Here is a 26,797-nt window from a genome sequence, read left to right as displayed (position 1 = left end):
ACACTAGCTACGTTAATGTGTACGCTATAATAATATTAATAATAACGATATGATGATGGTATAACAACATGACGAGGATTTCGTTTTCATTATTATGAATATAATATAGTCGCACTACGACAACGCCACCGTAATATTATCTCCACAGCCGCAGCGGTACAATAATAAATAATAATTATGTCATGACGACAATAATATAATAATAATACGAGAAGGTGTATAATATTATATTGTATAATACAATAACTACGGAGAAAAATGAAAATAAAACAGACGACACTACGACAGTGGCCGCTGATCCCTGCGCAACATTAATCAACGTTAACAGTTTATATTACTCGGCCTAGACACATCAGTGTTGATTATATTAATTGTTCCTGCGTATGGTATACAGTGTATGCACTCATCTCTACTATTGTCGTATGTTTATTATAGGCGCGAACGCAGGAAAAATTTGTGTGTGTGGGGGGGGGGGGGTGCAAGGGGGTTGAAAAAGTATTCATAAATATCATACTGATCATTTATAGGTAATTTTTAATATATAATAATTTTTTTTTTGTTCATGATATTTCGGAAAGGGCTTAAACACCCAATCCCCCCCTGCGTTCGCGCCTGGTTTATTATCATTACCATCAATCTATGGGAAACGTATCAGGGAGGGGTATAATATAATCGAACGCCAAAAAGTGCATTAAGAAAAAAGTTTATTCTTTGTGAACTAAAAAAATTAAGGCAAAAAGCGCATTAAAATAAAAATAATCGACAACTAAGTCAAAATATCGATGAAATGTCTATTTAAACAATAATAAAGGTTAATATTTAAAGTCCCGGGGGGGAGGAATAAATTCCCCGTCTATTTATTATGGAACGAGAGAGCGAGTTGGAGAGAAGTATACATAAATAGATATTGTATTAAGCGCGTACAATACTGACTAAGGGTAGTCACCACTATTCTTTCCGGTCTAGAGAACTAAATTTCGGTTAACGTCCTATTTTATACGTATTGTGGTTATGGCTGCATACGAATTGCGTCCCAAAATACAAAAATATATATGGCGATATTCGAGTTGCGTCCGCGATATTTGCACAACACATACGAGTTGCGTCCGCGATTTTCTCGCGACATATCCGAGTTGCGTCCTGGTTAATAATTTATTAATTGGTTAATAATCCACATAATAATATACATATTTTCCTTCCCACTTTTACAGACTGAGGACTGTCATTTATATAAATGGTGTGGTTAAAAATTGTAATAATATAAACTGTGTGGTGGTTAAAAATTGTAATTGCATATTATAAATTATTTATTGTTTTAAAATGTTTGGTTGATTTAAAAAATATGATATAGCTAAAAATTGTAATATAAATATTTATGTAGGTATCATTTATGCATCGGTAAATTTTTATTTGCCAATTTTTGAACAAAGTCAAGACATGTTATATTTTTGTTTTCAAACTCAGTCATAGTTTTTTTAATAAATTCTTCTTTTTCCACATCCTCTCTTCGTTTATTACGTTTATTTGAACTTCGCATTTTAATATAAATATCTGTTTGGACATTTTTCAGTACTTCAACAAATTGAAAAATATTGGGATACGACGAATAAAACATGCTATTTAATTTTGAGTGAAATGATTCACATGCGTTGGTGGTACGCATTAACGAGTTTGAAAACTCGGCCCATAATGACGGTTGAAATTTACTTTCCAGCAAAATATAATTTTTTTCAAAATAATTCAAAAAATTATCAACTCTTTCGTCGTTAGGTTTTATAGCCATTAAGTCTTCATAAAAACAGTTATTAACCTCATCGGGTTTTAAAAATGAAAGACCAAAGAATAATTTCAAAAATTTTCCAATTTCAGATTTATTTTTAAAAACTGTAGATAGACCAAGACTTTGAATTTTTCTCCAGATTGATTGTCCGAGATGAAATCTACAACCTTTGCGTATGACATCAGGAAAAATATCTACAACTGCAGAGTGTATTGCTTGTTCAAAGTCTGCATAAATTATATTGGGGGCAAAATTTAAATTCAAATCGTTCATTTTTTCTATTAAACTATAAAACGCATCTTTATATATTGATATAGTCTTGCCTGTTAGTAAAAAAAATACTAAAGGAGTATAAGTAGTATTTTTAGCACCATGAATTATAAATAATTGATAGAAAAGCTTAGGGCAACTTTTAAATGTGCCATCGATATATAAAGTTTTACACTCACTTAAAAATTTTAAATTTGTTGTCGTTGAAAATGCTACAATATTTTTTTCAGTGTTATTTATTAATAAAAATATTTCGTCTTTATTAGTTTTTATTTCGCCTAAATTGGTTAGTGCCAAATGCAACTCTTCTAAATCTGTAGGCAATTTTGGAATAATGCTCGACCGAGCATAATGAATATTTTTCCTTATACGGTTTATATCTGTGGTAGTTAATGTACTTACATCTCCTTTACGCAACTCCCGATGTAAAATTTTGCATGGCTTTTCACATGGGTCATCTAGAGCTTTACGCTTTAATTTATTACCAATTTTTTGACGATTTAAGACGTTTTCGTCGTCTTTATCATGTTCATGATTTAAAGCACTAAAAATTATTTCATTATTTTCGTTCATTTTAAAATAACACTTGCACAAACGTTTAGAACACGACCACCTCTGAACATTATTATTTAAAAATTTTTGGAAAGCAAATTTGTATCCATTAACACAATATAATAATTTATTTTTTTCACTGGTCATTTTAACTACTTTAAGATTTTCCATTGCAAAGTTAAATTAATATTAAATTATAAATATAAATTTAATAAAAATAAATTAAAATGTATAAAACGCTAATGTTTTGTCGAACAAATGGAGTATCGAAGTAAGACTAATGCTAACACGAACAAAATTAATTTCCAACAATAAATTTAAGGTGATACTTACAGATAAGATATCGATAATCGAGATTATCTACGAGTTTATCACCAAACAATATTCTCAGTTGCTGAAAAACCCATGGCCCGATAAAAAATACCCCGAGTAAACCGCGGACGCAACTCGGATATGTCGTGAAAAAACCGCGGACGCAACTCGGCTGTGTCGTGATAAAACCACGGACGCAACTCGGACAAAATATCATTTAGGGACGCAATTCGTATGCGCTGGTGGTTATTACTGGCTGAGTTGCTAATATTAATTGTTGTATAACTTATTTGGTAAGTGGTAACATAATAGTATACTACGTTGTATATCGGAGCGTGTTAGTCTTCGCGATACATACGCCCACCCTCAGATGTTAGACTTTAAACCCGTACTTTTAGCTATTATTACGGTGACCGTCCGACATTATGCACTCGTGACAACACGATATCTATGTATAAAATATAAATGTATAAATTAGCCAAATTAGGTACAAATGAACTAAGGTAAAGTATAGAAGGGACTAAATTCGCAAAACATTAGTCTAAAATTAGTAAAATTATAAACATAATTTGCGCAATAGGTAGGATTGTAGGAACCACTTTTTGACCAAATCGATTTAGTTATTTTGTCGTACTGAAATATTGGTAACCGTATTACCGTAAATGATTTAACATTGAAATTATCACTAAATATCCAAAGGGATCCATTTTTTATACATGATATATTTTTCAAATGTATGATTCTTTTTGGGTTCCATATTAGTTACAATTTTACAAGTAAAAACATTTGAAACTGACAACTGTCATATTTTTTTTTATTAGTTCTTGGCTCTTGGCCTTGTACTGTTGTTCAAAGCTTTTATTGATCAATAAGCTTGATCATTTTATACTAGGGTAATTTTAAATTATTCTAATAAAAATATAAAAATTAAAAAGTATCTGAAATGTTACTATCTTATTATTTCAAATTTTTGTTTTTTTTTAATAGCACATCACATCCACCGTGTTTAAAAACTTACCAACAACATTGCACATTTTAGTTCGCAATAATCAAAATTCACTGGTGAATTCAAGTCTTGACAAAATTTGAACTTCAAATGAATGTGATCAATGATCATTGAACCAGTAAACTTTATTTGTATAGGTAAAATTGACCTTATGAAGAATGTTGTATTAAGTTATCAAATTTTAGATACAAAAAGAAAATGTTAGAAATTTGGAGAAACTTTAAATTTAAGCGCTTATAAAAAAAATATTGTGTTAAGTATTTTTGATATTTTTTATTCCGCAAATAAACACCATATTATAAGGAACCTTGTATTACATTTTTAAGCATTTTTAACCAGTAAAAATGTTGATAAATGTTTCTAAAAAAAGCATTACAACTTAATATAATATTCTTCATAAATCATAGGTACTTACGTTATTTTTACAGAATCTTTGTATTATGAAAAATAAATAGACAATAATTTTTATTATGGTATTTAAACCAATATGAATAATTATAATTATATTATATTCAAGGAACTTTTTCTTACAAATGTAAAATGTAAATTGGTAATAATATATTATCATAATTTATTTTTTTAATACATATAATAAAAAAATCATAACTAATCAAAAAGGCTTGTAATTAGGAATTTAATAATATAGAATAATATTATAAGTATTTTTTATTTTTGTACTAAATAACAATTCTAACTAATGTTGTAATATTTCAACTTTCTTTTCAATTTTTAAATCAATATCATTAATTAATTGTTTTACTGTTCATTAAGATTACACTAGTAAATTCCATAATACAATTACAGCCTTGCTAGTGACAATAATAAAAATTAAAAAAACACAATGTTTAATAGATGTGAAAATCACTTTACTTTTTATCCAACAAACTTTGCAATTAAATAAAACAAGCATGACTAGAAAATAATGGTATAGATCAGAATACACTATATAACGGTTTTGTTTAAAATATAGTATTCAAATAATTTAAATTTAAATAAGAAATATGTGTGTAAAATATCATCAGTTCGTCAAATTAATAATTTTTTTCACAAACTTTAAAAATAATTTGTCATTTTTAGTTTTTCTATGAATTAAGCTCATATTATATTGTATAATTGTATGAGAAGCTATTGATGTTCTGAAATTCCGTTATGAATAGTAGAAAAATTAGAATAACAATTTATAGCAGTTCAAGCATTTACTCTCTTATTTTTCTTGTATCGAGAGACATTTAAAAATTTGTTTGACATACTGTTCTGATTCATTTTGGCCTTTCTCACATCTAATAGTACGTCTGAATCCGAATCTGTGTCAGATAATTCCAAGTGTGACATTGAACCTAATAATATAACCAAATTATTTAAGTTAATAAATAATAACAATAAATCATAAGACTAACTTTTCATTGAATGATTATCATCATCAACTCCAACTAGCTTGTATTTTTTGATTTTTTGTTTAGTAGTACAAATCCGATTGCAGAAACAAGCAATACTCCAAAAACAAAATACTGTAGTTACAAACATAGCAGCTAATATGATAACCACATATACAATACTCCATTCTATCAAAAAAAAAAAAATATACATAAATTATACTTTTACAATTCAAATAATAATATATAATGTATAGTAATATAATCAATATCCTATAAATAATAACAATCATAATATTCTTTTATTATATTGATAATACGTCCTTTATAATTTAATATTTTTATAGTGTCTACAGCATACATAATGCACATACAAATTTAAGTCCACGATGGATATAATAATTTAATATATTTAAATGGGTAAGTATACTTTAATAATTCAAAATATTGAGATACTGCCTAACTGCCTCGTTTAAATATATTATATCATAGAGACACATTTATACGATAAAATAGTAGCATTTATAACTTTACTTTGATAAACTATAACATAATCGCAATTTGAGGGGGACTTGGGGGCTAAGCCCCCTCAAAATCAATCATAGCCCTCCCCAAAAAAATAGCTTTTATATATCCCCTTCCACCTTTATATATCTTAGGGAGCATACACATAGTACATATATCAATACATACAAATTATAATAGCCCCTCCAAATTTAAAACTCAAATTGCACCTATGTATAACAAGCATATCGTAGAAACCCGACACAATTCAATATATTTTTTAACATCAAATCTTAGGAGATGATATAATTTTGTATTACGGTTATATTGTATATGTGAATAACATATAATATATATCAAAAAATAATTTATAAATATTATAATTTACCATTCAATTTTGACTTATGTTCAATTTAATATAACCTAAATATTATTTAAAATAAAAACAATTAATTAGTTATTATAAGAATTCCTCTTCTAATATAAAATAATTTATTAATTAGTTCAAATACTATAAAATAAAATATTTTAAGAAAATATGACATCTTTAAGATGAATAAATATTAAAATTATATGTTTAAACTTACCACAATTGGATTCACCATCTCCAAATAAAGCTCTGTACAAATTGTGCATCCAAAATGCTTCACAAACGCATATACGTGTTTCTTCTTCACAGATTCCGTGGCCTGTATAAAATATAAGTAACAATCAAAATAACAATTTAAAATAATTAAAATTTTCATGCTGGATGCATTCTTCTTTTTTACAATCAGTACAGTACTACAGTATAAATTACTAGAGGTGAAGCGTTTTTTGAGACAATATACCCAATTTATAAAAAAAAAATATATTATATTTTTAATAAATTTACAGGAATTTCAATGAAAATATGAGCAAATTTATAACTACACCATTGATAATAACTAATAAGTAATAACACTAATAAGATTTAAGAATCTTTTTTAAAAAAAAAAAGTAATTTGTGCACAAACCTGAACAATTATTTTGACAAACTGTAGTTTGAATATTGTCAACAGATAGTTGTAAAAGTGAAGAATCTTGTTTGAGTTTGGATTTTAACATAGAGACTACATCTGGTCCTGAGAGTGTTTTATTTTTATTATCATCAACGAAGAAATGTAACTGGGCCCTTTTAGAATTTTGTTCTTCTGTCCATTTTCTAACCTTTAATTGACTGCCAGTTGGCAATAACATGCCTAGTTTTAATTTCACCTCGTCTGCTTGATTTTGTGTTAATCGGCTTGCTTCAATGTAAAGTGTTAAACAAACAATAGACTTTGCAATAGGATCTGAAAATGAATACAGGCTTATATTAAATAAATATTCATGTCAGACAAAAAAAAGATCTGTAAACTATTATACCAGGCTTGACGTTAACCGAAACTATATCTTCACTGGACGCTCCTTGGTCATCAGTAACTTTTAAACGAAATACATATCGTCCTTCAACAATGTTTGTTACCTAATCAAAGAAAATTTTAAAATAAATAAGTTATAATTTAGTTTAAAATATTAGGTAAATATAAAATATATAAATTTACATACAATTAGAACCGACGAATGGTCTGAATTTAAAATTATATTTCCAGCAGCTAAAGAATTTGGTTCACGAATCCAGTCCCATTTTACAATGGCTAAATCATCCCATGACAATGAGCCATTGAGAACAATAGCACTGACTGGCAATACAATTGTTTTATCTCCACCAGCGTTAGCTTTAGGTGGAGTATTTTTGTCTAAAAAATTTATATTTAGTATTAGACTATCGAAAAAATGGGTAATATAAATTAAAATTGTTAAAAATGTTTAAATAAGATTCAATTGATTTGATTGTATTTCACAATAAACATTATCTTACTTTGATATACTGTAATTTTAACAATGTCTGAAGCGTTATTTCCATTTCCATCAGTGACAGTTAAACCAATTACATAAACACCTTTCGTCAATTCAGTAACATTTGTTCTAGATGCGTTGTCTTTATTGAAACGCACATTCGATGGACCACTGTAATAAATTTATTTATATGGTAATAATTTATTAACAAAATTTAACAAAAGATTTTCTTTGTACCTAATTTGATACCACTTCCATTTTTCAATTCCAATATCATCGCTACTTTTTGAACCATCAAGTAATGCCCAAGTTTGAGGCAATGATAATGTTAAATTTTTACCAGCAATGGCTAAATAAAAAATGTAATCATATACATAATAATTGTATTAAGTCATAGTCATACAAAAATATGAATAAACATACCAACAGGGGGTTTATTGGTTGGTGGTTTGACAAAAACATGAACTTCTGATGGACTTGATGTTTGATTTGCATTATCAGTCACTCGTAATACAAATGTGTACAAACCTTCTTCCAAATTAGATAACCTGGGATATGGTGTACGTGTATCCTAAAAGGTTTTTAAACATAAATTAAACATTGTTAATTTATATTATAGTAATTTTATTTTTATTTTTTAATCACTTGAATATCGACAGCTTTATTTTGATCTGAAGAACTTTTTGTCCACTCCCATGCAACAATACCATGATCATCTGTACTTAGACTTCCATTTAGAGTCACATTTTTTACTGGTAAATAAACAACCATATCTTGACCAGCATTTGCCTCTGGCGGATAGTCAGGTACTCGCATAACAGTAATATTAGCTGTAGTTGAGTCGGTAGCATTCCACGCATCCATAACGGTCAATCTTAAATTAAATTAAATTAAATTAAAAATATGTATAATAATTCATTTTAATGGTTTTTTTATTAATACACATATTTTAGATAGCTTGATGCAATGGTATACTTAATATATTAATTATAAAGATCACAAAGTTTAATAAAATCAGTAATCACTACATCCAAAATATTTACCTCGTTTAAGTTAAATTTGTAAAATATAAACATCTAGTAAAATTAAACAATAATATTAAATAAGTCACAATAACTCAATATTTACTATAGATCAGGGGTCTTCAACCCATGGCCCTCCTTGTCATAATGTGAGGCCCGTGATTATATTTGAAATTTAGCAAGTATCTTTTCTATTTCGATAAAACTATAAAACACATGTTTTTACTACGAATGTGGCCCGCATAATTTAAAAAAAATAATATGCGACCCACTGCATAAAAAGGTCAAAGACCCCTGCTCTAGATGAATTCCAACTACATGAGAGAAATTTTATTGTAAACAAATGAAAACAAAAATATATTCTAATATTAATTCCATAATTATCAATTAATATTGATGCACTAAAACTGTCATAGATATATGATAATAAACTTTTAAGTTTAGGTAAAATAAATAAACTCTAAAAAAGCATATTTAAATTACATTTGCTAAGACGTTCTTAATATTATACATGTAAAATTTCAGTAGTTTCTCAATATGTAGAAAAAACCATGATTTTTGAACTATCTGTATATGATTTTCAATCTTTAAAGGTACAATATGGAACTTTTAAAGATGTTTTAACAAGTAATAATGTCTAAAGAAAAAAATATACTAAATTAAATAAAAATATTATTTACTTGAATGTATAGTTTCCAGGAATTTGTAGAACATTTAACTGTAAAGTTGGAGTATCAGGGGGTAAATGAGGTCGATATCCTAGTTGACCTTTTTGTAACTCCCAACGCCAATGCACAATACCAGTATCATCACGACTACTTGAACCATCAAGCACTGCTACTGTATTAGGTAACTTTACCACCAAGGAAGATGGTAATATCACAGCTTTTGGTGGTGTATTGATTCTTTGTGCTTTAAAAAGAAATTTTAATATAAAATATATTTTTAGTTAAATAAACAATTTTAAAATAATATATTTTAAGACTTATAAGACTTACGTAGTAATACCGTGACATTAGCTTGTGCTTCTCCAAAAGCACCTGTACCGGTAACAGTCACCTTGAACATATATAAACCTTCAACTAAATTAGAAAGTTTCAATGTGCTTCCATTCTGATCATTCATTGATACAGTTTGTCCAGAGCCCTGAGTTTTTGAAATCAGTGACCATTCATATTGATAACTATGACCTAAATCATTATAGAATTATAATGAATATGTCATAACAATAAACTGATGAATAGTTAATAAATAGAATATACCTGTGTCATCTGCTGGTACAGTATAAGCAGAAAGTGTAGCTTCGTTTTCTGGTAATCGTACAGTTTTTGACAAAACTGAAACAACTAAATGTTTAATTTCAGGTGGTTTTTGGGATTCACTTTCAACTGATACCTGAAGATTTAAAATTATTTTTTCAAAATAAATATTGCAATAAAAATTAAATAATTTTTACTATTTACTTTTTTTAAACTGTCAAATGGTTGTTGTTGTTCTGGTATAGCATTGTTTACATCGTCTACATCATAACCAGATATATTTGATCCTAATGCTAAATTACCGGTATTTGAATAGCAGAATTTCTTAGTATCGTCTAATTGATAACCCTCAGAACAAACACATATACCAATTTGAGGGTCACATAATTCGTTATCAGAACAATCATTGTTCACTTCGCATATTTTATCTAAGGATACTACTTTGGCATCCCTAAAATTTTAATTAAATAGATATATATATTATTAGACATAAAGAATAAATTGGTATGTATACAATAATACTAGGTGATTCTTTTAACATTAAAAACTAATTATCACAAAATGTATAAACAATTTAAAAAATATTTTTTTATCTACTTAAATAAGTAATTTGTTAAAAAAAAACAAAACTTTTGAAAAAAAATGTTGTAGATTCAATAAATTAGTTATAAGTAAAACTTATTTTTAACAGAAGGAACTTGAAAAGTAAATTATACCTACAGTTTATAATACAAAGAATCTAAACAATTTTTTTTACACACAAGTGCACAATATTTTGTTGTTAAAAGAATATGATCAAATTTTGGCTATTTTAAAGTAACATTTTCTAGTTACATGTAAGTATGTAAAGTTCTTCAAATATTCCATAAAATATTGGTCCATAATTTATTATTTTTCAAAATAAAAATTCTCGGTTCTTTGACAAAAGAATCACCTTATAAAAATTTATATTTATATTTACTCAGGCTCAGAGAAACTGTTTCCTTCCAAAATGTCAGTCCAATAATTAGCAGGTGAAAGTGGAGCTACCAAAATCATTTTGAAATCTAAGACATGTTCTTTAGCATAAACTGGAAAACAGTCATCGTTTGTTTTACACGACAGCTAATATAAAAAAAAAATATATTAACATGCTTAATCATTTACAAAATTTGATACAGATATTGAATAAAATATTATCGCTAAAATATATAAAATAATATTGATTATCAATAATATTGAATAATAGTAAAAATGTGGTACAAAACTATATACAAACTATAATATATCTTTTTTATACTTATAATGTATTCAATTCATACCATATATTTAAACTTATCATTACAGTGGTTTGTAGAGTGTATATTTCAATTAAATCGATGAATCTAGAACTAATGTTATTGAGTTAACAAAAGGTTCTTTTTGTAATTGGTTAACTAGCACTAATGGGAATTGAAAAAAACACTGAAAATTTAGAAAATAATGTAAAAACAATAAAACGGTTTAACATGGATACACACTTTAATACTGAAAATTTGAGTTATTTTATTTACCAGTAAAAATACAATCACCTGTAAATTTAAAACAATTTAACGCAACCTTATAAATGTATTAATCATTTAAATGATAGTGTTCCGAAGTAAGTTAATGTTTAATACACAGATTTATAAGACAGTGGTTTAATATAAAATACTATCAAAAGAAATATTGTTTATTTTAATATATCTATGTAGTAATTATTATCTATCATTTTAGTTAAATATAATTTAATATATTGAAATTGAACTAAATTGCATTATTATCAAAACAAAATTACATAACAATGTATTTAAACCTTAAATTTTAATTATGAGCTTGTTTAGTATTTACTCACCAGTGTATATAATCATAATAAGTAAATGTAAAAGTTACCGTATAACAATCGTTTTTGTTCATGAAAACCACATTACAATTATCAGATTCACAGCATTTCATGATACATCCATTCAATGTAACATTTGAAATTTTTATATAGAGACCAGCGTCTTCTTTACCTGAAACATTCATCAATTTGGAAATTAACACTAATCTATCCCATTCAATACTTTGATTTTTTATCATATTTACTTAATGGCCTGTATCCAAGGAACACCCAAGGGTTGATTTTTGGACATAAATCTTTGCGGTCACGCACACTTGCATAAAAACAACGACAATATACAAACATAAGAAGTACACCGAATAAAATACTCTGTGAAGACTTCATTTTGACTGTTGTTAGTTTAGACCTTCAAACAATATGGAACTAGTTCCTTACTGAATTACAGGACTACATGAATTTTTTTTGTAACATTAACGTTATGTTATTAAAACATGATATCAATAACGATTGACAGAAAAAAAAATTATATCCACCGCTTTAAATACATATTTTTATAATTTCATCAGAAAATAACATAAATTCTAAGTTCACAAAATTAGAAGGTACTTCACTAGTATCGATTGCTGATGACTGACGACTGTCGAATGTCGATCGAGGTTTGAGCCCAGAGGCGAATGAGACAATTAAGAGTCTAAGAGTCTAAGACTAACCAGTAACCACTGACGTCTGACCATGACGGTAAATTAGCATGTAATAAAATAATTGTAAATTGTAATAAATAATTATGAGAATTTGAGATACTAGCATTATAAAATCATTATAGTTCTGGTAACCATAGATAATGAAGAATTCTTTAGCGGTTACTCCGGATTTCAGTTTGTCGAACACTGATAACGTCATAATGATAAAACGTCGTCGGTGGGCGATTATTTATCGCTGTTCACCGTAATATTAATAATATTATACTTGTATAATGTATATAGGTTGATTCGCCAAGCAACGGCCAACGAGCGTGTACACCACCATTTTTCTTTTAATAATGAATTTATTCAAATTCTGATTTTGTAATTTTTAAGTATACCTATAAGCTATTAGGACCATAGTTTTACTACCATTGAATTTTTGTTCATTAGGTGAAAAAAAAAATGAGGTGCTATTAAATAATAATTAATTAAAATCTTATATTTGTTTAAAAATATTGTACTTAAACTTAAGAAGTTAAGACTAAACTAAATATTATACATTTATACATTATATTCTATGTTAAGCCGTTATACGAAAAATCTGTGATTAAACCAATTATTTAGAACTATTAAAATATTATAATATTATCCATATAAATTGATTATAATAATTATAAAGTTTGAATTTTAATTTAAATTCATAAATATTTTTTAAAAAATATCTGCTTAACAAATTACAAAAAAGCGACTGTTCTTATTTCAAAAAGTTTTAACCACTATAGAATACTCCTTAAGTTTCATAAAAAATCTAGATATCTGTTTTAATATAATATGGTTTTTAAATATCTACTTCTTTAAAAATTTCAGTCAGAATTTGAATAGGTAATTGAGTTTTTATTAAGGATAATAAGGAGTGGGTGAGCCGTGAGTATGCTTGGTGAATCATTCTGTATACCATTAATTTTTAAAATTATAAATAATAAAGTGAACAAACACTCAAACTTTAATCTTCATATTATAATATATGTAGGTAGTACGACATTCATAGAATAATACTGATAAATAGGTAATAAGAAATAAGGCAATTGCTGTTGAGTGACGTGTTGACAAAGGTTATGTACTGATTATTATCACAACATGATATAGAATAATATTACCTATTTAATATTTATTATACATTTTTTTTTCAGTTTCTTTTATAGCTTAAGTACCTATTCATAGACCATTAAGACGTTTAAGTACATTATATTATTGTGAACACTGAACTGTGTGATTGATGATTTAATATACATGCACAATCTATAAAATATTAAAATGTTTAAATGTAATTAACAAATTAAAAATATTTATAATACGAGTATTTTACTTTAAATTATAGCCTATGATTGTAAAATACTGCGTAGGTATGGGATGCGATAACATGAAATTGTTGAATATTGTATTATATAATATTATCGACTATCGTGCATTATGGCCTAGTTTTATATTTATAACATGACAAAATATAATATATTATATATTATATATACGGGGTGATTCTTTTATCACGAACCACTCATTATTTCAAAAAGTAATGAAAACATTTTTTTAATAGTTTCAAGTTGTTAAAAAATCAACGTTTTTATTAAAAAATTGTATTTTCAAATATTTTTTAAGTTTTTTACTCTTTTGAATGACAACATAATTTTAATTTCATATTCCAAAGCAGAATAATTTGTTGATAATTTGATACATACAAATCGAATTTAGGACAAGTAGTCTATGGGTTATACGCATTTAAAGTTTAGACAAGCGGCGTAGTGGACAAACATTTTGCGGGGTAACCCCATACATACTACTCTACTCCGCGCATCGAAACTTTAAAGTTTAAATACTTATCTCATCATAAACTACTCGCTGTAAATTCAATTTTTATGTATCAAAATACTTAGAAAATGTTTTGCTTTGGGATATGAAATTAAAACTATGTTGTCATTCAAAAAAGTAAAAAACTTAAAAAAAATAAGGATAAAAAATATTTAAAAATATAATTTTTTTAAAAAATGTTGATTTTTTTAACAACTTGAAACAATGTAAAAAAATATTTTCAAAAACATGAATACTTTTTATAATAATGAGTGGTTCATGAAAAAAGAATCACCCTGTGGCCTGTATACATAATATATAGTTTGTCATGATTTATAATATAATACTCATTATTGTACGAAGTACAAACCGATACACAGTAGGTACACACTACACATACAATATAATATGGTAATTCTCGGTTATTGTTATTATGCTACTAAATAGGTATCTACAATGGCGTGATTACGGGGTGGGGGGGATTTGGGTGTCGTATCCCCTCCCCCCCCATGACCATTTTTAAAAAAAAAACTTGTTGACTACGTTTATTTATTGATTTATCAATAAATATTATTATAATATATAGTTTAATTAGTTTATATTTTATAGAAATAAAACAAAAAAACCCGAATTCCCAATGTTAGCTGCACATAAATATTTTTTTTTTTGAGAGAGGGGTATATGTAAAAAAATAAAAATATTACCAAATTACGCCACTGTGCAAGTGTTAAAATCTACATATTAGGTACAAAAAAAAATAAACAATTCATTATTATAATGGTAATTGGTAATTGATATTATATGCTATTGACCTTTAAAAATAAACGTGATTTTATTATACCAATTTCTAAGTGAAATATTTTTGAGCTCTTTGTACATGTCTATTTAGTTTTTAAATCAAAATATTTTGAAATTATAGCTTTTATTAAAACAGTTAAATGATTTGTAATACAACCATTGTCAAAATTATGGAATTGTATACTATTAAATACAGAAGTATTATTGATAAAAAAATTATAAATGTTTTATTTTGAATTAATAATTTATGCATTCGTTTATATTTATTACACTGATTTTGAAACGATCATTTTTTCAGATTTTGTACAAATAAAAATCACACTGTCGCTTGGGTGTGATAAACCTCCTACATATTTAGTATTAATTAAAGAATTAAAAAAATCGTCTTTAAAAACAAAAAGAGCTCCTACAGTAGTACAGTCATACACAAATTTCACATTTAATTTTAGAAGAAAGATGATGAAAGACGAACCAGTAATATAAATAATAATTTTAGTATAAAAATCACTGAGAGTATTTGTAACAATGTACCTATACATTACTATAGTCATGATCATGATCATGTAAAATTATAGTTTCTGGGTCAAGCACAATGTGTCAATGTCTATATAAATTTAAATTAGTACTATTAATTAAGTCTTCAGGTTCCCTATTTGTTATGCTAGAACAATTTAAAATAGTTATATTATTATCGAGAGAAATGCTAATGCAGTTACCAAGAGCACTATTTTTAATTCCAATTCCAGCATTTACTATTAATTTCTAATAAATTTACTTACTAATAAAAAAAAGTTTTACTTAATTTATTTAAAGATTCAAAACAAATTAAAATCCCTAAGAATCCAATTTTTCTTTGAGATCCAATAATAAGTTACATATACAAATTTTATCGATAGTCGATACCAGTAGCGTAAGTGGGAAAAAATCTAGGGGGGGCAATGTATAATGAATGTAATATATTTATTATTATCAAACCCTGACACCCCTCCCCCCGGTTAAAATATATACCTTTGGCTTTCAAAAAATTGTCAGGGGGGGCAACTGCCCCCTCTTGCCCCCCACAATTACGCCAATGGTCGATACAATTTTTAACTTCTTCATAATTCCTATTGCATAAGGCAGATTTTAAACCATAATCATTGTATTTTCTAAAGTTGAGTATATCAAAAGCATTAATAAATATTTGAATAAATATTAAATTCAATACTGATAGTCGCACTACAATTTTGAAAAGCACCAAGTTTCAAATTATTTTTGCAAAAAGTTAAACAGATCTGCTCAAACGCTGTGTTGCTACTTGCTAGCTCCACTTTCATTTTTTGTCGGAAGAAAAAACATGATTTTTTTTTTAATTTGTTTACCAAATGAAACCCTTCGTTTTATTGAAGAACTAACATCTGTTTACTAAATTTGAAATTAATTTGCTCATTTTTACTATTCAGAAGAATCTGTTTTTCGCCAAAAGTATTCCGAACTAACTGTATCATGTGTACCCGGGTCTGGTAAGATTACAATAGATTCATTTATATCATAAACACTAAAATCTGTTTTTATACTTTTAAAATTTAAATAACAACCTAAAATTGTTATCATATTTAAATTAGTAAGGCCCCTGTCAAATGGAAAACGTCAAACTAATAATATTTACTTTTGTTTTATGAAGAAGATTTAATGCTTGTTTGATCAACTCGAAAAACGACTTAATATACAAATATATATATGTGATATACTGATATGCCATGGATGGTTCATATTTAGTTTTATTATATTTAATTAAGGTACATACCTAACTAAAAAGATTTATTTATGTACTTACTACTTGGACATCAACCGCCGAAAACTGATTATCGTTGACCGTTGTTGATTTTTAATTTACAGTTAATTTCTAGTGTGAATGTATGATATTGTTTAAATACGAGTATCTTTGTTCATTAATATTCCTTTTCATTATAGTATAAAATTGTGCAGAATGATTTTTTTTTCAATGTCTTCCCGACATAAATAGTCAATACTAGTATATATAATTACTTTTAATGCAACAAATGACTTATAAATAAGTAATTTTATTAATAGCACTCATAAATTTTCCAAGATTTAGATCCGGCACTAAGACGTGTGTCTTAAATACCTTTACGACTATACCAAGGAATTCATCATAAATAAATATTTTAGTCGTTTTTGTCTTATTTTGCCAACATTCAAGATTTACCCCGCTGAAATCAATGAAGACGGTTAGACACGATACCGTCGACAACAGATTATTCCATAATTAGAAGTTGTTGTATGGTACAAGTGTTGAAGTGTACAACACTATATTGAATCCTGTGAATTAGTGAATTATATAAATTTTTCCTTAATAATTGATTATCATATATTCCTATTTTAGATTTACTTACTACTTTTTTGGAACCGGCATGAATAGAATAAATGACAGACGGCCTAAAAAAACAATTTTGGCGGGAAGAAGAAGGTATTAAATGGTTACGATTTCTATACTCTTTGGTCTGCTTATCATTCTCGTGATTGAACCCATAGAAATTATGTCTAACCACGCCGGAATAACCAAACACAATCGAACTGTACCGATGTTTTTTGATAACGCGTTCTTTTCACTTTTCTGTATTTCTTATATCTTAAAAACGTGTTATAAATTTTTATTAATTATACAAAGTAATTAATTTTCCACTGTAAAGCTCTAAACTGGTGAGTTTGCAACTACAAATCTTCAAATAAATACACGATGCCTAAGAATAAAGGTAAGTAAATCGTTTGGAAAGTCAAACTTATAGCAAAAATCATTTGCTTTGTTTCATCAATAGTTAACGGATATATCTATATGATATATTATCTATACATAAGTAAAAAACAACTTTTTTTATTCTACTTAGTACTTATTGTTTTTGTTTGAATCCTTAGGAAAAGGAGGTAAAAATCGTAGGCGAGGTAAGAACGAGAATGAAACAGAGAAACGTGAATTGGTATTCAAAGAAGATGGGCAAGGTAATAATTTAGTTAATAATTATTCAGTACCTAGTACTTTATTGGATGATCTTAATTATTTTTAAAATGATTTATGAACCAAGAGAGATAAAGATTATATTAATTAAAAGTTAGAAGTTGATAACTATAATGTGTATATTACTGCAATATTGTTGAGCCAAAATGTAAATGTGCACTAATACCACAATTTTATTTATGAATCATGCGACAATGCATGATCTAAATATTAAAGCATTGTTTCTATAAATATAATTTTATAAAAATATAACCAATTATTGAAAGTTTACATTAAAATTATATTTTCAAGAATATCGAAGAATGAAAGATTTAATTTATTAAATGTAGTATATTCAGCAGACACTGTGATTAGTGTACCTGAAGATAGAAAAGTACTATCAGCCCTATAAATTATGAAGTTGATAAACTTTACTAGAAATGCGTAGCCATATAACATATCAAAAATTTGTTATCAAATAAAAATCAAAGTTAAATAAATTAGGTATTTTTTGTGAGTTTATTTAGTTCTCAATCAATATTTATTATTTATTATATATACATTACCTCAATTCTTTTCCATTTCTAGAATATGCTCAAGTTACCAAAATGTTGGGAAATGGACGTCTAGAAGCAATGTGTTTTGATGGTGTAAAACGACTTTGCCACATTCGAGGAAAACTTAGGAAAAAGGTGCTCAATTTTAATAAATATGGTAAATATATATCAAGTATAAGTCTCACAAGCTCCAGGGGTCCTTTTAATTCGTTGATTGCTTTCTGACACAATTTGAGGTTTGCTTAGGTCATTCAGTGACACATTCAACACAATTTGGTGTCAAATATACATTTGAAGTAAATTGATATTATTTTGAATGTTTAGCTGAAATATTTAATCATTAATTAGTGTGGTTAAATAAATATTAAATATATGTATTCATACACCTTTGGGAAGTATGATCTTATGAAAGGTATTTCTATAAATTAGAAGTTTTTATTATATGGAGTGGACTTAAAAAAATATATATGCATTCAACGTGTTAATTTAATTTAATTTTCTATTGTTAGCTTTAATATTAGAGTGAATTGACCTAAGTTGATCAAACTTAAAGGTAAAGAATATTATCTGTGTTCTTTTGTTGGTTTTTTTATGATATTTAAACTACCAAGCAGCTATGAGGATTTTTTTATTTTGTATACACATTAGTTATTACTCACTTAAAAATTAAAATATATTATACAACGAGTAAAAGAACACAGGTAATATTTTTACTTCTAGCATGATTATAGGTTAATTAATTTTTAATTAATTAATATTTAATCTAACATCACAAAATTGGTTCTGCTGAACTTAAATTTGATGTTTTACATTTGTTAGATGATAACAACACTATTTGGTTTGGCTTTCTCTTAGTGAAAAACTAAACTTATGTTCAGTTATGTTTAATTTAAAGGTTAATAAACATTTTGTATAGCTTTATATTTAATATTTTTAATAGTATAAATAAAATAAGCAATTTTAATTAAACTAGTGTTTCAATTAAATACTTAATTATTTTTCTAATTTGTTTTATAGTGTTGTTATTTTGTAAAAAAAAAAAAAACCATTTAATTGTATTTAAAGGTCTTAACAGTTTTTGAATACCAATTGAATTTTGTTATTTTATATAATATATTTTGTTATTTTAGGTATGGATCAATCAAGCTGATATAGTATTGATAGGATTACGTGAATATCAAGATACAAAAGCTGATGTAATTTTGAAGTATACACCTGATGAAGCTCGTAACTTAAAAACATACGGAGAATTTCCAGAAACTGGTAAAAATTATTCCACTGATTTAATCATAAATATATCAAAATTTTATTTCAAATAAAATTTGTATTATTTTTAGTTCGCATCAATGATACAGTCACATTTGTTGACGATGGATTGGATGAGGATATTGAATTCGGAGATGATATTAGCGATGATGAAGAAGCAGACAATGCTGTTGATAATGTAAAATCATAATATCTATAGTAATTTTGTTAGATAATGATATTTTAATGTTTAATTTTTTAATTTTTCAGATTTAAAGTTATTTCAAAAAGTATCCAAGCTGTATGGTGACATAATAGTTGCCTAAGTTCCAACTTATCTAAAAAAATATTGAAATAAATATATACTTAAATAATAATTATTCTTTAGTTGTATTTATTTTGTTCTTCTGATCTAATCTCTCCACAGTCTGATGCAAATTTGTATTAATTTAATTATGCTCAATATCGGTAATATCTATGATCAGTTAGTTATGCATACCGAATGAGATTATACGTTGGTTTGACATAGTTAAGTAGGTGTATAATTAAATTATAATTTGGGTCCAGGCGACCAGGTTAACACAGATTAAAATAGATGTATATATGGTGTCATGTTGGTTCCATAACCAGAATTAAACAAATACACTCGATTTGTTTTATAATATTGATTTGAGTCAGTATTTGGCAAAACTATTCAATAATGTTTAAAGTTAATAAGAGTTATACTTATTATTTGAAATTCATGAATTTAAATAAATAGGTATTATAATACTATAATATTATTATTATAATTATAATAAGACGTATTCATTGAATTAATAAAATGTAATTTATTATTAAAAATTATTTATCATCTATGATGTTTATTTCACTATTATTTTTATAATTAAACTAATGTAACTAATAATTCATTGTAACATTAAAATGTCATTTATCAATTATTATCATCACTATATGTAGTTAATGAAATTATAATTAATTTTTATTAAAATTTATTAAATTCCGTCCTTACTCCTTGTGTAGGAGGTACTCCAAAACCACAGGCACGGCAGCAAGGTGGGGCTCTATCCCCCCCCCCTCCCCGGAAAAATATATATGATATATAATGAAGTCATAAAAAGTAGTCATTATAAATTAATTGCGGAATAAATTTAATTTATTATAAATTATAATAACAGAATTAATGAAGTTTGAACAAATAACATCTTTGGTCTTTTTATTATGAATTAACCTACTAGTATTGTCTAATAAGGAAAAAAATCTTTTATATTTTAATTATTACCTTTATTGAATACTAATTACTGGATGAAAATAAACAAATAAATGTATCCCAAATAATTGCATTAAAGTTGAGTCAAACAAATTCATCTGTTCATCACTAAATGCAATTACTTTAATTTATATTTATGAAATATAAGTAAAAAAGTATAATCATTCATTCACAAAGGTATGGAATATTAAAGTAATAAAGAAATTGTCATTTTTGTACATCATTGTTAATATAGTTGTTGAAGGTCTGTGATTAAAAATTTTCTTACATGAGGTACATAAAAAGTATTTGACATTATTCTTAAAACATTTTTAACTATTCAAAAATTTGTACTATATAGCTAAATAGCTATATTATGTTATGTCATATGATACGAAAATATTTATATTTTATTTAAAGAACCTCATTGATTGCTAAAATAAACCTTAGCCCATGTAAAAAAAAATATTTGCCCCACTCTGCCTCCCCTGGAAAATAATTCTAGTGCCGTGCTTGTCTTACCATCGCGTTTTTTTGTTCACCGACGATATTATTTTTCAGTGTATTGCTGTGTTAGGTATCTATAAAAATCCATTAAAAATTTAAAACATTTATTTTTATTCGAACGCGGCTGTTCGGCCATTTTAATGGTAATGCTAAAGTATAATCATATACCTAGGTTTAACAATTTAACATTAATAATAAATGGAAACGACGACACAAAGGCATTCGATTATCTAACACAATAATCTATGACAAACGGCCGTCCTTGAATTTCGATAATAAACTCGAGTCCGAGGATGTTATGAGTACTCACTATAATACCTGATAGGTACCTATCTATAACCTCCTACGATTTATATTTTACCTATGTGTATATTATATTGTATTAATGTCGCGAAGGGGTAATTGTCTACCCATTAGCACGGTATTCCACCGCGATCGTCGTCTCAAATGTAATAGGCGGACGAATATCACTACTACCATAATATTGTTAAGTAGATACTTACGCTTCTGGCATGTTTTCAGTTTTTCACCACCCACTCGCGTGCGATTTGAGTGTTGATTTTTATTGATATCAGACGTTCGGCGCTGCCATAATACAGGTATTGGTTATACATCTGTCTACAATACATACGTAAAATGTAGTAAGGTAGGTACAACATAATTTATAAATATGTATATACCTATATAATATTAAGACCGTGTAAAGCAGAGGTCGAGAGGTGTAAAATATATGATGATGATGATGATGGTTAAGTAAATGTGCATTACTGTTTTATGATCTCTTTGCCGAAGTTAAGATAATATTTTCGCGTGGGTGACTTTGCAGCCGGAATATTATAATATCTATAGTCACTAGTCGCAGGCTGTAGTTAACGTGTGTGGTGGTGTGGTGTGATTGTGTGACATTATAGAACCAACTATGTACTTATATATTACATACAGACATAATATAAGTACCTTATAGGCAATTATAGGTCTTGTACGAAAAATATTTAATTTATAGGTATACCTATTATACTGTATTACTGTGTGTCTATATACCAATTTATCTAATAATTAATGTGTTGTGGCGACTCAAACTTTTGGGGTCCAAGGTCAAACATTTGGTATTATGATTTCCCTCCAGTGTGTAATAACTAATTAGTAAATAATATTTATTTTTAAGGGCCACCGCAATTTATTATCCGTCTTTGAATGTAAAATTATTTTCACCATTTGTTTGAATTAAAATATTTACCTATACAAAAACAGAACGTATTATAATTTAGAGTGGTAGAGGGCAGAGACTAAGCTACTCAGTGTCACAACCAAGATATTTTTAAGGGGGGCCAAAAATATAATTATTTTAATTTTAAAATAGCAAGCAAATTTAATTATTATTATTTTATTGTTTGATTAATGTAAATATTGTAATTATAATGTAAAATTGAATGATAACTAAATGTAAAAAAATAAAGGTATTTTGTCAAACATTTTAATTATTTTAGAAAGATACGACATGGTTCAAGGGGGGGGGGGTCCGGACCTGGGACCCCCGCAGGTTGCGCCACTGACATTACTTACTATAAAATATAACATAATATTATCTACACATCATGAGTAACTATATAAACGTACATGACTAGTGACTACATGCGATTTTACACAGACACACCAGTAGATATAAGTAGGTAATAAATATAATGTAAATATGTAATAATATTAAAGTCTAAAGGAACATAAGTGTATTATAATAATATATACGATATCGGTACACATAATAATATCGTCTATGGCCTATGCCCTATATATAGTTTTTTCATAATAAGAGACAATGGCACGATAAATCGCGACAATCGCGTATAGAAATACCTTCAGGATGATAGTTTTGGTAGTAAACACTCTTAACAATATAGTACCCGTTGAAAGTTTTAAAAATATGTAATTTTTTTTTATTAAATTTTAAATCAAAAAACTACATTTTTAAAAAAAAATTATTTTTATTAACAAAAACAAATTACACGGTTTTAATATTTTTTTTCATTTATCATATGAGTATCGCGTCAACTATAATAATATTATATTGTTTGGCGTTTGCAAGTGAAGTGTTGGCGTCCGGCACCTATTTTAGTTATTAGTGCTGTTTACTTTAGAGAATAGATTTACTGGATTTATAATATGCAATAAAAAGTTTAATATATAAAAAATAAAAAGTTTGTTATTTCATGAATCATAATCATACATTCATTTTTTATTTAATAATAAATAATATCAATGGTCAGAGAATAGAGATCTGAATCGATATTGTCTTATCTTAGAAGATGTACCCTTATATTATACTGGTTACCGTTATCTTAACTGTAATTTGTGAGTCATAACTGAAAAATCCATCCTTTTATTAATTTATTTCAATATTAATCAAAAAATATGAAACTAAAATATTCAAAATAAATATAAATTTGTATAATATAACCTCGAGGAGAGCGATGGATGTATTGATTTTAAAATAATGTGTTTTTTTGTGTCTTTCATTACCTTTTGAAACAGTAAAAATGCTTTAGTTTTCAATTTTGGGGTGGTTTCTGATAGAAAATTAATCTAGTTAGATAGGGTTAAAATAAAAAGTTCTCAGTACTTTTAAAAATAACTGGAAAAAAATAAAAAATAAGGAAAAGCTAAAAATTTTATGCTAAACGAGAATTCGACAAAATTGATTTTATTTATTTTTTCATGTAATTCAAAAACGAATAACAGAAGGTAATTGAAATTTTCACCGAATATTTATATTATTATTTACTGATTTTCTCAACATAATAAAATATTCAAAATATATTGAATGTTTAAGCTATTTAACTAGGTATTCAAGTTGAAATTTAATATTTTCATTTTTTTAGTCTTTTTTTAATTGTCAATAAAAAAATTATGTATTGGTAGGAACGTTTAAAAATTTAATATGAGGTTTCTAATAAATTGTTTATTTATCAATTAAAAAATATCAAAAATTTCACAATATCAAAATATTTTTTTTATTATTGTTTATAACTAAAATTTTGACTAGGGAAAATTTAATTTTGTATATAGAATATAGATAATATATTAATTATTAAATTTAATAGTAAAATGTGACTCATGAGATGATTTTTTTTTATTGTTGAACGATATTTTATATCTTATACAACATACTACAATCGTGAACAAATAATCATTTTATGTACTTAACAAAACATGTACTGAGCAGGTCACCCTAACAACGCGCATTTTTATATGTATTGATCATATCCTGCTGCAGACCTAATAATTGCTAACCTAACGTAATCGCTATCACGCGGCAGATACGCTTCGAGTGTCCTCTCTTTTCGCTATTATTATACTATCATGGTGTATATGCATATGAGTACGATAGTAATAAATTATTTTTGTCCCCAGGTAAATATAATAATTATTTAAAAGGGGATATGTTTCACAACAATTAAATGTTTTTTTTTTTATCTTCGCTTTTATATAAGTGTAGTGCTCAGATCAACAGCTTTTATCACGGGACACGTTCTTACATCACGAGAAATTTGAGGTCACAAACTCACAAATCCATTTTCAACAGATTTTTAAGATGTTACGTAGTAAAAAAAATAAAAATTAAACCAATAGTTGTTACAGGGAGTAGGTAATCAGGGCGATTGTCCCTCGTCTTATAAAACGCCATCAGTAGTCTGGCATTAAATTTTAACGCGATTAATTCAAAGGTAGAAATTTATGAAACAGCATTCTTTAGCGTGGTGTAACTAGTAACATGTTATCATTTTTCTTTATTATTGTGACTTGTGAGTCACTATATCGTCTATCATGTTAAATATTCGTAACCATGTTTATTATTTTATGACAACGCTACTACGTTGTGCTAATATGAAATATATGAATAGTTTTGAACAAGATGGACTATGGAGTTAATAATTTACAAAAAGACGTAAAAAAATAGAGTAAAATGTTCATGTTTTAATCATGCGCTTAATAATTATCAATTCTTTTATAAAAGCTTTTAATGTACAAAGTATTTATAACGAGTTTCGAATAATTTCTGAAGTAGGTATATAGGTAGCATTTTTAAATTAATTTTTCAGCTTACGTGTTGCGACGAATTTAAAGTAACTTTGCATGTTATTTCTAATATATTTTCTATATTTCTATAACTTCATCAATTAATCGTTTATAACTGAATATTAAAAACATAAGATAAAATTTCTGTGACGACTGTAACTTATATTATTAAAAAATAAAAATATATTATCAAGATTAAAAGCAATGCTAGTAAACGATTATTTTTCTCAAATTGTTGATGTGTTGTGTAAAAGCATTTTTGAAAAGTTAAATATGTAATTGTATTATAAACGCTAAAATATTGTGAAGCTTATTGTATCCATGTATTACAGTTTTTTTAAAATTATTATCAACTTTACCAACAAGCACTGTGTTTGTAAAGTGTATTTTTTTTCCCTTCGTCGTCCTGGATAAGGACAAGAATGACGGACTAGCTCTTACATACACGCACACAAAGATTTAGAAATAATTATTATTTTTCAAAATCTTTAAGAAGATTATAAATTTATAATTTACATATTATAATCAGATTTATATCTGTAAATGAAATTACTATCATAGTTGTTTTTTTTTTACAGTTAACAATAACATACATATTATATGCTGTATATTATTGAGTATAATTTACTCCTAATCCTAAAGTTTAAGCGATGCCGCCTAATTTATGTTGCCTTCAAAGCTACTGATGTATGTTTAATTTTTTTTGTTTGTAGAATAATTATTGATAGTTAAGTTTGTGTATCTAGTTTAGTTAATTCCGGACTCCATCTGCCTCATTTCTTACACGATCTAAATTATTATCAACCACTTGCAAACTCATAATGTCATAATCTATAAATTACCAGTCTTGTCGTACAGAATTCAATAATATGGCCATATGGGGTTTAGCTAAACTTTCAAATCTTTAAACGCTTCAGGCTTTACAGTCCATTATTTAGTGGCACTACTAATTTCATTGAAAAAATCATATAAATTGATAATCAAATGTCACATCGTGAGGATAAGTATTTTTCCGTTTCAGTAGTTTGGCGTGCTCGAACTTTTAATTATTTAGCCCTCTGCCACATTT

At 26.7% G+C, this 26,797-nt stretch overlaps 2 protein-coding genes and 1 long non-coding RNA gene across 3 annotated transcripts; 1 reads left to right on the top strand and 2 right to left on the bottom strand.

Moving 5' to 3' along the window:
- Positions 1-4,764: 4,764 nt before the first annotated feature.
- On the bottom strand, positions 4,765-12,622 carry LOC132929407 (dyslexia-associated protein KIAA0319-like protein). Its single transcript, XM_060994740.1, has 17 exons — positions 12,024-12,622; positions 11,829-11,950; positions 10,900-11,042; positions 10,143-10,389; positions 9,942-10,074; positions 9,678-9,869; positions 9,360-9,591; positions 8,303-8,531; positions 8,081-8,228; positions 7,895-8,006; positions 7,680-7,828; positions 7,367-7,557; positions 7,184-7,283; positions 6,793-7,110; positions 6,385-6,486; positions 5,318-5,482; positions 4,765-5,257 (listed from the first exon to the last, which is right to left on the bottom strand). The coding sequence occupies exons 1-17, from the start codon at positions 12,160-12,162 to the stop codon at positions 5,109-5,111; spliced, it is 2,871 nt and encodes a 956-aa protein (XP_060850723.1). The 5' UTR covers positions 12,163-12,622; the 3' UTR covers positions 4,765-5,108.
- Positions 12,623-17,699: 5,077 nt separating this feature from the next.
- LOC132929837 (eukaryotic translation initiation factor 1A, X-chromosomal-like) lies at positions 17,700-20,278 on the top strand. Its single transcript, XM_060995436.1, has 6 exons — positions 17,700-17,860; positions 18,021-18,104; positions 18,688-18,791; positions 19,787-19,919; positions 19,994-20,100; positions 20,172-20,278. The coding sequence occupies exons 1-6, from the start codon at positions 17,845-17,847 to the stop codon at positions 20,175-20,177; spliced, it is 450 nt and encodes a 149-aa protein (XP_060851419.1). The 5' UTR covers positions 17,700-17,844; the 3' UTR covers positions 20,178-20,278.
- Positions 18,790-22,434, bottom strand: LOC132929838 (uncharacterized). The gene is made up of 3 exons (XR_009662163.1): positions 22,338-22,434; positions 22,161-22,275; positions 18,790-18,980 (listed from the first exon to the last, which is right to left on the bottom strand). It is a non-coding gene; the product is annotated as an uncharacterized LOC132929838 (long non-coding RNA).
- Positions 22,435-26,797: the final 4,363 nt, after the last annotated feature.

This window comes from Rhopalosiphum padi, chromosome 4, assembly GCF_020882245.1.
Source record: "Rhopalosiphum padi isolate XX-2018 chromosome 4, ASM2088224v1, whole genome shotgun sequence".
Lineage (NCBI taxonomy): Eukaryota > Metazoa > Arthropoda > Insecta > Hemiptera > Aphididae > Rhopalosiphum > Rhopalosiphum padi.
Note: the sequence above shows the minus strand (reverse complement) of the source record. Positions and strands in the feature narration are given on the sequence as shown.